This window comes from Micromesistius poutassou (assembly GCF_964030765.1).
Source record: "Micromesistius poutassou genome assembly, chromosome: 10".
Lineage (NCBI taxonomy): Eukaryota > Metazoa > Chordata > Actinopteri > Gadiformes > Gadidae > Micromesistius > Micromesistius poutassou.
Genome location: NC_140280.1, coordinates 8,965,809 through 8,978,331, shown reverse-complemented (window position 1 = coordinate 8,978,331; position 12,523 = coordinate 8,965,809). Strand labels below are relative to the sequence as shown.

Genomic DNA, 12,523 nt, shown 5'->3' with positions numbered 1-12,523 from the left:
CAGGTCGACTGACTCGATTTCCTTCTCATACACTTACGTGTTTAATTTGCGTGTGTTTAGACAGATGGGCGTGCACACACACACGCACCAAGCATCACCCGCATTCATTCATTATTTTAAACACTCACTCGCGGTAAAACTATGTTTTCTCACGATCAAATACTCATCAATCCTAAAAGTAATGGGCTTGTACACGATGTCTTTGTCAAGAACATATGTGTTTGCTGTACGGTGTTTGCAGATGCATTGATTTAAAAGTAGGCTAGGCCTACAATTTACCGCTGTATCAGCTGTTCTTTTCCCAAATCATTTAACCAATCATTTAGGCCTACCCTAAAACTAGATTTTGTTTTGGAAGCCTGGAATATACTTTCTCGAATGTATTATTGTTATTATTATTATTATTATTTTAACGCATGGCATAGCTTACGTATAGTAAGCTATGCCATTCATTCATGTTCATTCATGCAGCCCTATGGAAAAAAATGTTTCCACAATACACACGCTATTTCTATGCAGTTTCACACGTATGCATAATCTTTGACATCATAATATTTAACATGCAAGTGTGGTGCCTGGTTGCTGCGGGGGAAAATCAGCTTTGCGCCGGGTGCAAACTAGCAACGACACATGCGTCGGTGTAGAAAGTCAATTGCGCCGGGCGCAAGATAGGGCCCTTCTTCTGTTTGGCGCACATGGCTAATTTGCATACGCGCACAGGACTGTCGGAATGGGAACATGTCGGACTGGCAGCATTACGGGGGCGCGATTACGGGCTGGCGGAGTTACATTTAAAAAACGCGTTCAAGTAAAAATAAATAAGAAAAGCGGAATCAATTTGTGGCGCTCGTTGTTCAATCTGTGGCAGCGCCACACATTGGCCTATGTGTGGGAAACACTGCACGGCCATCACACATGTGCTCATTCGGAGCATTGTAAATCATTTATTGTTTCATTGTTGTAGCCAGTTCATTTATGTAATGAACCGCCAACAATGCGATCGGGATTTTTGACGGGGGGGGGGGGGGGGGGGGCGATCAGGATTGTCATTGTTGTTGGATGTGTGGCGTGTGTGTAAGCAGGCAAAAGCGTGTGTCACACGGTGAACCCGTGAGAGTTACCCACGGTGAACCCAGCTCTGCTTCAACTTATTTAAAAAAATAATCGTTCATACTCCGCGTACCACTAGAGAACGCTCGCGTACCACCAGTGGTACGCGTACCACCGTTTGAGAACCACTGCTCTAGATGTACTGCTGGGGGCGATAGAGCAGCCTCTCAGCCAATCAGAGCTGACCTAAAACCAGCTGTCCCGCGAACTTGAATAACGATCCGTCTAGTAGTTTGTAAGTTACCAAATAATTGTGTATTTTCATTCATTGTACATTGAGAACTGGTTGAGCAAGACACAAGCAGTTTTTATAATGAAGCGAAATGGCTACAATCTGGTTATATGTATATGATGAAATCAATGTAAAATTGTAGGCTAACGTTGTTAGCCTACAATTAGTCCATCGAGGCTGCTAGCTAGCACAAGCTAACTAGCCGTGAAATCACAACCTGTGATGGAGTGACAGTTAGTAGACCTATCTTTAAACACTGGTACATTCGTCAACATCACGTTTGGTTATCTTTTTTGTCATTTACACATGTATTGGGTATGAAATGTAACTCGGATAGTGAGAAAGTGAGTCGATTGTTTTACCAATTAACACATTTAAATTCCCCATATTTTACTTAGCCAAATCATAATTTAATTACCATATCCCAATCCGCCCTTTTAAAAAGCTCCTCAAACACGCATTTGCTATTCAAATAAAAACGTGATGCCACATTCCTGTTTTCTCTTGATGCTCTACCGGTCGTAGGCCTACTGCAGTGAAATAAATCAATGATTCACAAGTACTGACCACGCCTGCAGTATTCAGCAGTTAGTGATTTGTGATGTGTCATGAGCAGGTAGTCTGGGGATGGACAACTCTTGAGGTCATCTGGTGGTTTGTCCTTGATGTATTGATCCCCCTTCTGGAAGAAAATGGTGCTTCCTATACAGGTGGTTATTGGTAGACCACCCAATTTAGTGGTACTCAATGGAGCATGCCAGTAGGCCAATATATGTTAATGAAACCACACATTGGTCCCGGAAATGACTTTTCTCCTTTTTGTTTTGTTGCTTGATAAATTTTTCTGGTGGCTGGTTTGAGGAGGGAATGATGTCGGATCTGGAGGACAGTTCTGCAGCGGAGGACAGTCCTGATGCTGCTGCTGGAAGGCAGCCAAGGTAATGAAGCACGCCGCCACCATTACACTACGAGTTGGTTCTCCCCATAGACATATTTCATGCCTGAGTGCCATCAAGCAATGCATAGCAGCTCTGATGCTGAAGTCTTTAATCTGTACTACCAACATGTAAACTTGACTTGTGAATGTGCATCTGTGTTTAACTCAGAATACTGTGTACAGAAAACTTATGCTAGGGCTTGATGAAATGAATGAATATGAGATGTATAATAATAACATTTCATGGTTAATTCAGCTGGAGAAGGAACCCATAAATAGCAGCATTAATGATGCCTTGACTCTGACTGTAGCAAGGACAGAACAAACCCATGCAGAGCACATACAATATTTGATTAGTATTGATGTATGATGATGATTGGTCGGCCACAGATTATTATCGACCAGATATATATATAGAGATAGATAGATATTGGTATATATATAGATAGATATAGATATAGATATAGATATATATAGATAGATAGATCTTCCGCTCTTTGACTGGATCAGTAATGGACAGGAAACAGAGAGCTTGGGTCAGATGGATCTCTGTTGGTAGAGTGATACCAATCTCTAGAATTGTGTGCATTCAGAGAGGTTTCTGGTGGAGCAGAAGGTCCACCCGATTAGTCCTGTTAATCAGCACGGGGGATGATTTGATTTCAAAACCAGTTTGCGGTCTCTTTTCCATGATCTGACACCCACTCCGTTCTCCACACGCCTGCTGCTCACCAAGACTGGCTCTGCACTCCTTAAGAGCAGCTGCCGTTATGGATTTGATTAGGACTGGGATACTAAAGATAAGATAATGTTAAACGGAACATGCTGCTGGGATATTGTCGCACCAATCAGACACATAGACTTTAAAAGGGAGCCGTTGTTTGATAGAAGATATTGCTATTCAATATCTTATATTTTTTAATATTTTTTTTAATGAATATTTTAATCAAATGTTGTAACTCCCCCCATCCCTCCTCACACCACTCCCTGGTGATCGGGTCGTAAATCGGCAACTAGAATAACCACCATTGGACATAATAAAGAAAGAGACCATCGCCCAACACTAATATAATGCTCTGTGTAGCCCCGAGGTTGTGTTTCTGAATGTTGTGAAGCTCAGAGGTGTGTTTCTGAATGTTGTGTAGCCCGGTCGTTGTGTTACTGAGTGTTGTGTAGCCCTGTCGTTGTGTTTCTGAATGTTGTATAGCCTTGTCGTTGTGTTTCTGAATGTTGTGTAGCCCAGAGGTTGTGTTTCTGAATGTTGTGTAGCCCCATCGTTGTGTTACTGAGTGTTGTGTAGCCCTGTCGTTGTGTTTCTGAATGTTGTGTATCACAAAGGTTGTTTCTGAATGTTGTGTAGCCCAGAGGTTGTGTTTCTGAATGTTGTGTAGCCCAGAGGTTGTGTTTCTGAATGTTGTGTAGCCCAGAGGTTGTGCTTCTGAATGTTTTGTAGCCCAGAGTTCGTGTCCAGAGACCAAGCTCCATCAGAAGATCTCGGCAGCAGCCCAGAGTCACCTAGCTGGCCTCAGCCCAACCTCTCAGAAAGCCTTGACTGCTCCCTCGATGAGGAGGTAATGAACAGACCGAGGCTGGTTCTGCCCTCTACAGTGTACCAATAATATGAAAATGCTAATTAATCACTTATCTATATATGTGTATTAGGACTGAGCGATATGGACCAAAAGTCATATTCATATTCATATTCATATCATATTCATAGTCGCTGTGCTCACTAACCTGCCTTGCTGATTGCAAACTTAATCCTAAATTTGGGTGTAGGCCAGGGTAGCTAAACATTTTAAAATGAGTCAGTCAAAAACAGTCGGAGCAAGATGTGGCAAATGCGTTTGGTGGACATTTTTCGCTCTGAAGGGGATTTTAAAAAGTGACGTGAGTGGAAGAGCGGGGCCAGGGCAGAGTGTGTGTGAGCCAGAGGCAGAGCGGGACGGAGAGAGATAATCAGAGCAGAGTCCTGTAGGGGTCTTATTTTGCAAACCCGCAACCGCCCATACGCGCAATACTTCCGACAGTAGTGCGAATTACATTCCGCACCCGACCAGATCCGCTATAAATTGATACCGACGCCGGACCCGCACCCGAAGGAAAATTAGACACATTAGATGGAACGCCTGGGAAATACACTATCTGGTGTTTGGCGTGGCGCTTTAGATTACTGTGCAAAAAAGCACATCGGCCACTGTTGACGGTTTTAGTTGACTCCTCCGCTCCTGAATATCATATCAAGCACTGGAGAAGTCTCGCTGGCTTGCTGCGCTGGATGCACTGAGCAGGGATGGCGAGGATAAATCTGGCAATCTGAGCAATATTGGGAAATGAACGACCGTGCTCTCCCCACCACGACAACACACCAAAAGAGTTATCTTTAGGTGTTTTGTAATCAATGTAAGCAGCAACTTCGTCCCGATACTGCAGAGCCTCATCACTGGAATCCTCTACGTCAGACCCGACCCACACCTGTGTCCGTACTGGAAGAGCAATATTTGGCCGGCTTAGCTCAGGAGGTAGAGCAGGTTGACTTGTAACCGGAAGGTTTCTAGTTCGATACGCGGCTCCTCCTAGTGTCGATGTGTCCCTGAGCAAGACACTTAACCCTAACTGCTCCTGACGAGCTGGCTGTCGCCATGCATGGTTGACTCCGCCGTTGGTGTGTATTAACCGTTATAATTCGCTTTGGATAAAAGCGTCTGCTAAATGCCCTAAATGTAAATGTATTTGGGATCTAGTTTTTTAGTAGACTAGTAGTAACAAGCTATGCCGTCACGGTGTGAAGAGGATCAGACCAGTGGATGTTCTTCTGAAAACAAAGGTTAACAGTAACACTTTACTTTTCTGCTTATTCGGGTTTATGATAGCCTACACATGGTGGTGGTGTATTGGGCTTCACAAAGCAGATTGCATGTTATCAGAAGAATATAAAGACTAGGGTGAACAGTCTCGATATTTAACACTCAAACGGAAGAAAATGTCCTGCATTTAGACCTGGCCTGAATACATTGTTTAAGCTTTGAATAATGGTTAGAGTTCAGAGAGAGAAAACACATGGCTGTTGTAGATGATAGATCACCAAAGACTAAAAAATATCTCTACCTTTTCTAATCATGTCTATTACAACCCATCATTAGTAGGTAGAGCTTCTAGGTAGGGCTTTGGCCTTGGTTTGAACATCAAAAAATCTGCCAGATACGTTATAATGATCACAAATAAATAAAAAAATCAAAGGATGATTGAGTTGAGATAAAATGCTAATTATTCTCATTCTAACGGTCTGTGTAGATATTGATCACCATCACAATCATTCATGCACTGGCACAAGACACAGAAGCTACACAGTCAATGGCTGTCCAGGTCCCCCACATTCCCATTCCCTCTTCTCAGATAAGTGTCGTAAACGGTAAACGGACTGCATTTATATAGCACTCTTCTAACCAGCCACTCAAAGTGTTTTACAATATTGCCTAACATTCAGGCATTCACCCATACATACACACATTTATACACTGGCAGCGGTGTCAACCACGCAAGGCAACTCGTCTGGAACAGCCAGCTTGTTGGGAGCAGTTAGGGTGAGGGGTCTTGCTCAGGGACACCTTGACACTTCGCTCCCCGAGGAGCTGGGGAGCGAACTAGCAACCCTCCTGTTACCAGCCAACCCGCTCTGCCTCTTGAACCACATGCCGCCCCAAGTAGTGATTGAAATGCATTAGAAGTATGGGGTAAGGGTATTACGTTGGATTGCTTGGGTTTGCTTTAAGTCATGATCTTGCATGATTCCAAAAGGGGTTTAGCTTTTGGTACACACATCAACAACACGACACAAGACCTGTCAATGGTCTGTGAAAGTGTTGTCGTCAAAGCAACCCTACTACATCTCTTATGGCTTAAATGAGAGCGAGGGAGTCTTGTCACATTGTCATTTTGTCACTTTCACCATCCATGGCAGACAGACTAGTTCCACTGCAAAGATGAACCTCGTGAACCTCTCTGTCTCCAGAAGGAGGAGCTGTCCGACTCCTCCCTGCCTCTGCTGGACCCCGAGCTGTTCCTGGACCCCCGCAGGGAACCCAGGAGCCCAGGCAGCCCCGGCAACACTGAAGGTACCCCTGCGTCCCTTTTGGTCAGGCCCTTATTTTATAGGTTCAGATGAGGAGGGGGTTTGTGGGTTCAGTTAACCTTTCACCTTTTTGAGCTTGTTTTTAATCTCAATGGTTGTTACCCGGTTCAGGCAGCCGGTCAGCCTTATTGGCATTCTTGCGTAGTAATTCATATTGTGTCTTTTACAAACGTATAATCACTGCAGATGAGTGATCACCGGCTGTTGTGATAGAAGAAGGGAAGGCTGTTCTGTAAGCCTCTAAACACGTCCCTGTCCCTCCTGGTTCATGTCCTGCAGTGTGGCAGAGTAAATGTTCTGTGAGCCTGTAAACACGCCCCTGTCCCTCCTGGTTCATGTCCTGCAGTGTGGCAGAGTAAATGGCACCGGTGTCAGGTGGCGGCGCTGAGTGGGGAGCACTTTGACGGCCTGCTGAGGAGCTACCCTGAGTTCCACAGCTGTAAGAGTCACATGGCCGCCTTCGTCCTGCAGAGAGGTGAGCACCGGGCCGCAGGGAATCAACAGAAACAAACCCTTTGTAGGGTTTTCGGTTTGGTTGGGAAAGGCATGGTGCTTAGTTATTCCCAATATATGAAGATAGCGAGTTGACTCCCAGCCGCTGATCAATAGGAACCCACCAGAAAGGAGGAAAGCATTTCAACACCTTGTTGTTGTAGCCTTTCTGATCGCCACAAAGAGGTGTGTGTGTGTGTTGTCTCTCTGCAGAGGTGCTGGACACGGCTGGGCGACGTGTCCAGCAATATGGCGTGGTGGCACTGGGCTCGGGTCAGTCCAGCGTCAACAAGTGGCTCTGCTACGGCGGCACCATGGTCCAGGACTGCAGCGCCATCGCCATCGCCAGGCGCGCCCTCAAAAGGTGAGGTCGTACCTGTACTGGAAGTTATCATGTACACATCAACGTACATGACATTATTGTCAATGTATTCTTAGAGACATTTTATTCAATGTAGTATTGTGTGCTTTCATCTGCTGCCCTGTGCCCATTGTGAGAGCCATCTGTGGACAGAGATACTGTCGTTCAGTACTACCATGGAGAGAATGGGTTATTGGTGAGGCTCGAGTTAAACCTTTTGAAAAGACGTGCCTCTACTTGCCCTTTGCACATTTAAACCCTCCTCATGGCACCATATCCCAGCATGCATCTCTGCTCAGGTCCCTGGCAGAGCACCCCATCCCCACAACACTATGTGTCTATGGCAGCCCTAGCGATGCATCTGTCTACTCGGGGAGGAGGAGGTGTTCCACTGTCTTCTCTTCTCCAGGTATCTGTACAAGCAGCTCCTGGTCTTCTTCCACATCAACCCCAAGGCCAGGGCGGCCAGCATCTTTGAGCGCCGGGCGGACAGCGGTCAGCTGCAGCTCAAACCCAACATCCACCTGCACCTGTTCAGCAACCCACCCACCAACACCAGCGCCAAGAACTTCTACTTCCAGTAAGTCTACTCCGCTCCTTCATGTGGAGGCGGAGTTAACAAAAAGTAAAGTACTTCTTTAGCGACATAACTCGCGATCAAACAAAAACGATCAGCCCCAATGTTCGATCAATCACAAGTCCGCTTTATAGCGGCCCAGGGACTTGAAACTTGCAGCGCTTGCGCATTAGCCTCGCCATTATTAGCATGTTGGAATACTCACGGATTATTGCATATAGTGCAATGCAATAGTCATGAAAGCCTGCACCACATCCTTTTGAGCATAGAATGAAAGGCAGATCGAATTGCAATGTTTATGGGAGTATGCTTGTTCAGAAATAAAGAGCACAGTTTTGAGATGTTACAAGGTGGTCTAAAGGAACATGGTGCACTGAGACGTTATTTGAGTGTCTAACCAATCACACTCAAATGATGGCTCTTAAATCTTACCTACTGAACCTTTTTTAAGGTTTGCTCATAAAGTCCAATAAAGGTTAGGTTAAAGAAATGTTCTTGGTGCTGGTTGTTTCATATACACTCTACTTCAAAATATGTGTTTTGTGTTTTAAAATACTAGCTACACAATCTTTGCCAGCGACCTTCTAAGACGGTCGGCGCTCTGCTTAAGATTAGTACACGTTTCATTCCGCTGTACCGACACTGATTACACCACAGTCAAACGTACATTCATACATTTATTAATTTAATGAAAGGCTTCATTCAATGTTTTTGTTTTCTTTTTTTAGAACTCCGGAATGTGCAATTTTCCTTGTTTCCTTGTGTAATGTTACGGTCAGATTAAGCCTGTGTTTGTATGGAGCCTGTCACTTGAACTTGCTTCCGTAACCCAGTGATGTATGTAGAATGAGTCGCTACAGACCTAGTCCTGCAAGGCAGTCAAACCCCGGAAGAACTTTCATTCACGGAGTGAGAACAATTAAAGTATACTTTATGTTTATTATTATCCTCTTCACATTCATGCCCACATTTCATGTAGACGGAAGTCCCTAACCCAAAGAAAGTATGTTTTATCCCAAAGCGTCTGTGTCCGTGTGGACCCTCCCTTAATGCAGCGGCGTGTCTCCGCACAGGCAGCGCTCGGTGGGCAGCGACCACGGCACCAGCCCGCTGCAGTACCAGGCCCTGGGCCTGCAGGTCCCCGCCCCCGGCCTGGACCCCAGCGTCTGGGGGGCACGGGTCTGCTGTGTGTCGCCCAGCGACAAGCTGTGCCGCTGGACGGCCACCGGGGTGCAGGGAGCGCTCCTGAGCCACTTCATCCAGCCCATCTACATCACCAGCATGGTGCTAGGTGAGCTCACTCACTCACTCACTCACTCACTCACTCACTCATAGTCTTTGTATGGTGTAAGTGACGTCGTCACCCTAATGCTATAGTGTTTCGGAGAGGTTTGCTGCTTGGCTATGTGTTGGACCTAACTGCCATGGCATTGAGGGTGCAGGGTTTAGCGTTGAGATGGGGAGCTCCGGAGCAGAGGAAGCTGAAGCCGGTTCATGGCTCTCCAATTGGGCAGCTCAACAAAATGAATCAAATCTGACGTGCTGGCAGGGAGGAATTAGACACTCTGCAACAGGTCTAAATGAAAACAGTGACCAGCAAGAATGAGAGATGTGTATGTATATATACTCATCTCTCAAGTTGTAAAATGTACCCATGTTAATGCATAAGGATTGATTGAGAGTTGAAGGGGAGGGACCTGCGATGAAAGGGTACGTTGAAGTAATGTTGTGGAAATGTTCTTCAGAGCCGTCTTCAGAACACTGCAGCGTGTTGTGGAGATGTTGCTCAGATCCGGTTTACGTTGCAGGGAGCAAGATCCACTCTGCGGAGGAGGTCTCTAATGTCATCAACAGGCACCTGGGTGAGGACTGGCAGCAGCAGCTTGCCGCGCCCTACAGGAGGCAGGACATCCTGGTCCAGTGTGGGGCCCGAGTGGCGCTCTTCACCCCCCTGTCACCTGAGCAGAACCTCAGCCTCAACTGGTGCATGGGGGACCAGGAGGTAGAGGTGCTGGATGGAACCAGTGGCTACATCGTGGATGGGTGAGTCCTGTCATGGCAATCAACCACGATGACTAACCCCAACAGTAGTGAGGTCATAGCATCCATCTCCCGTGAGGAACAGCAGTGATGTCATAGCTTTAGTCTGCTGTGAGGAACGGTAGTGATGTCATAGCATTAGTCTGCTGTGAGGAACGGTAGTGATGTCATAGCATCAATCTGCTGTGAGGAACAGTAGTGAGGTCATAGCATCCATCATCAATACAGGTGTAGCAAATGTCCATGCCACACGCCACCTGGGTGACTTAGTTTGGACTCCTCCAGACCAAGGACACAGTGTTCCAGAGTTCCTGACCATTTCAAACCGTGGGCTTCGTTCAGATTGCCAGTCCTAGTGCTCCATTCAGATTTATTGCTCTGATAAATTGACTGTACAGACTGAGGTCACAAAAAACAGACTTAGGACCTAAATCCATTTTAGGACCACATATGACCGTGGCCCAATCAGATTGATGAATTGATGAATGGGGTTGTGCGGAAACCTGGTTTATACAGATATAAAAATATTGCGCAACCGCTTAGCACAAGGTTAAATATTTGAACTTTTCCCCATATTTCGCATGATGCTTTGTCGTGACGGCCTATTAGCGTTCACTCCCTGAAGTCCAGATTGAACCGCAACATTGAGGAGAAAGTGATTGTTGCTGTTTGCCGACTCCCGGAGCTCTGTGATATCTATAGAATATATAATATCACGTCCAAAAGCAGATATTATGAATCCTACGATGGTGTTGAGTTCTCCAACGTCTCTGGTACTTCCACAACAGGTCAAGACTCGTAGTGGTGGTTATCTCAGCCATCGTTGAGAACGAATTGACGTAGATAAACGTTGTTGTTCAAGAGAGCCCCTCCTCCTCCAAAATGCCTCAAAACATGAATATTCGCTTGGCTTTTGGTGTGAATTAAGCCAGTTAAGCCTCTCCCTCATAGCTCTGCAGGACTGAGTGTCTTGTGTGGTTGTGTTCCAGCTCTCCGGCGGTGAGCGGGCCTAGTTTCTGCAGCAGGCTGTGTAAGAGAGCATTGTACAGCTACTTTGTCCGCGTGACTCGCCGCGCCGGCCTCCCTCAGCTCCTCCAGCCGCCCACGTACCACGACGTCAAGGTGAGGAGCACGCTCATGAACGTAGCGGTGCACAGACTCCTCGGCCTGGCCTTCTGGCAGCCCTCTTTAGTTATCAACAGGGAAACGACCCTGTTGATTACCCTGTTGGTAATCAAGAATGCACACCCACTCACCATATCCCCCTCATCCACAAACTACTCTAATCTGCCACACTACTTTATGCTTGGATAAATAATTATATTATTATTATATTGTCTATAATTGAATCCTCATAGCATACATTAAATATTTTTATTCCCAAGGCTAAGTATATTCACTAGGCCTTTATGAGGCGTGTCTGAGAGAGGGTTAGGCATCTCGGACCCTTGTAGTTTACCGCCCCGGTGTGTGTGGAGTCTTTCTGGCCAGCGTTCGATTCTGATATTAGATATATAATATAATTCTTATGTTATATTCTATAATCTGTTCCACTAGATGCCATTAAATACTAGACACTGATTCCCTCAAACTATGATCTTAAATGGGATTTCATATTGTTGTGAGGGATATTTCCTTCACATGTTTGTAAATTGTGTGCATGTATTTGAATAAGAGGAATGGGGCTTGGATTGGGGTTGAATGACATGGAAATGCCTGATTGAACTGAAGGGGGGAGCTGTGGTAATTGATCCTTTATGTTTGTGTTCAGATGAAGGCTCATCCCTACCAAAGAGCCAAGAATGTAGTCAACCAGCAGTTCCTGTTCACCCAGGCAGGCCCATGGAACTCCAAGCACCTCGTGGACTGCTTCAGTGTGTGACCTCTGACCCCAGCCCCCCCCCCCCCCCTTTTATTATTCACCCCCCTCAGAGTTCTCTCTAATGTTTGGTTGTGTAGTGTGCTGCTACTGTTAAATAATCTGTTGATCTGTTGATTGGTTGTGTTGTTTTGGTTCATTGAGGTGGTAATAAATAGCGCTACACTGGTTAACTGGAGTTTGTCCTTCATTTTTTTTATTTAATGCTCACGAACACTGAGTCTGGATCTATCCTAATAACTGATGCGGATGTATCTTAAGAACTGAGTCTGGATGTGTGTTAAGAACTGATGCAGGTTGTATTTAAATAAGAACAGAGCAGTATGATCAGGTATTTCCTGTGAAATAGCTCCCGTCTGGACTGCAGTCTTATGTTGATCCAGCCAGATCCCTGGCCTCCACCTACCTGAGCTTCCTCGTTCCCACCTGCAGTAGATGTTGATCCAGCCGGAGCCCTTGCCTCCATGAGCTTCCTGGGGCTGCAGGATGTCGTGTCTGAGCGGCAAGATATTTGATCAAGGGAAGTGAAGGTTTGACACTAAAACATAGGAGAAAGCAAGAGCCAACCTGAACATTTAGAAGTGGAAGGCTCTCTGCAATGTGAGGTAGCCCTCTAGTGGACCACAACGGTTCAGTAAACATCAAAATATAACACTAGGATGACACCACAATGCATCACCGCTTTTATTTTAGACGTCACTTCGCTGCAGGAAGTGACGTCTGCATTGTGTAACAATGACACATAACAAGGTCAAAGTTTGGT

The 12,523-nt window shown here is 45.8% G+C and overlaps 1 protein-coding gene across 1 annotated transcript; it reads left to right on the top strand.

Moving 5' to 3' along the window:
* Nucleotides 1-2,209: 2,209 nt before the first annotated feature.
* adad2 (adenosine deaminase domain containing 2) lies at nucleotides 2,210-11,769 on the top strand (the record flags this gene model as incomplete). The annotated part of the gene is made up of 10 exons (XM_084473878.1): nucleotides 2,210-2,280; nucleotides 3,733-3,850; nucleotides 6,292-6,394; nucleotides 6,758-6,886; nucleotides 7,117-7,267; nucleotides 7,674-7,844; nucleotides 8,915-9,132; nucleotides 9,650-9,884; nucleotides 10,871-11,003; nucleotides 11,653-11,769. 10 exons carry the CDS (start codon nucleotides 2,210-2,212, stop codon nucleotides 11,761-11,763), a joined length of 1,440 nt encoding a protein of 479 aa, XP_084330004.1. The 3' UTR covers nucleotides 11,764-11,769.
* Nucleotides 11,770-12,523: the final 754 nt, after the last annotated feature.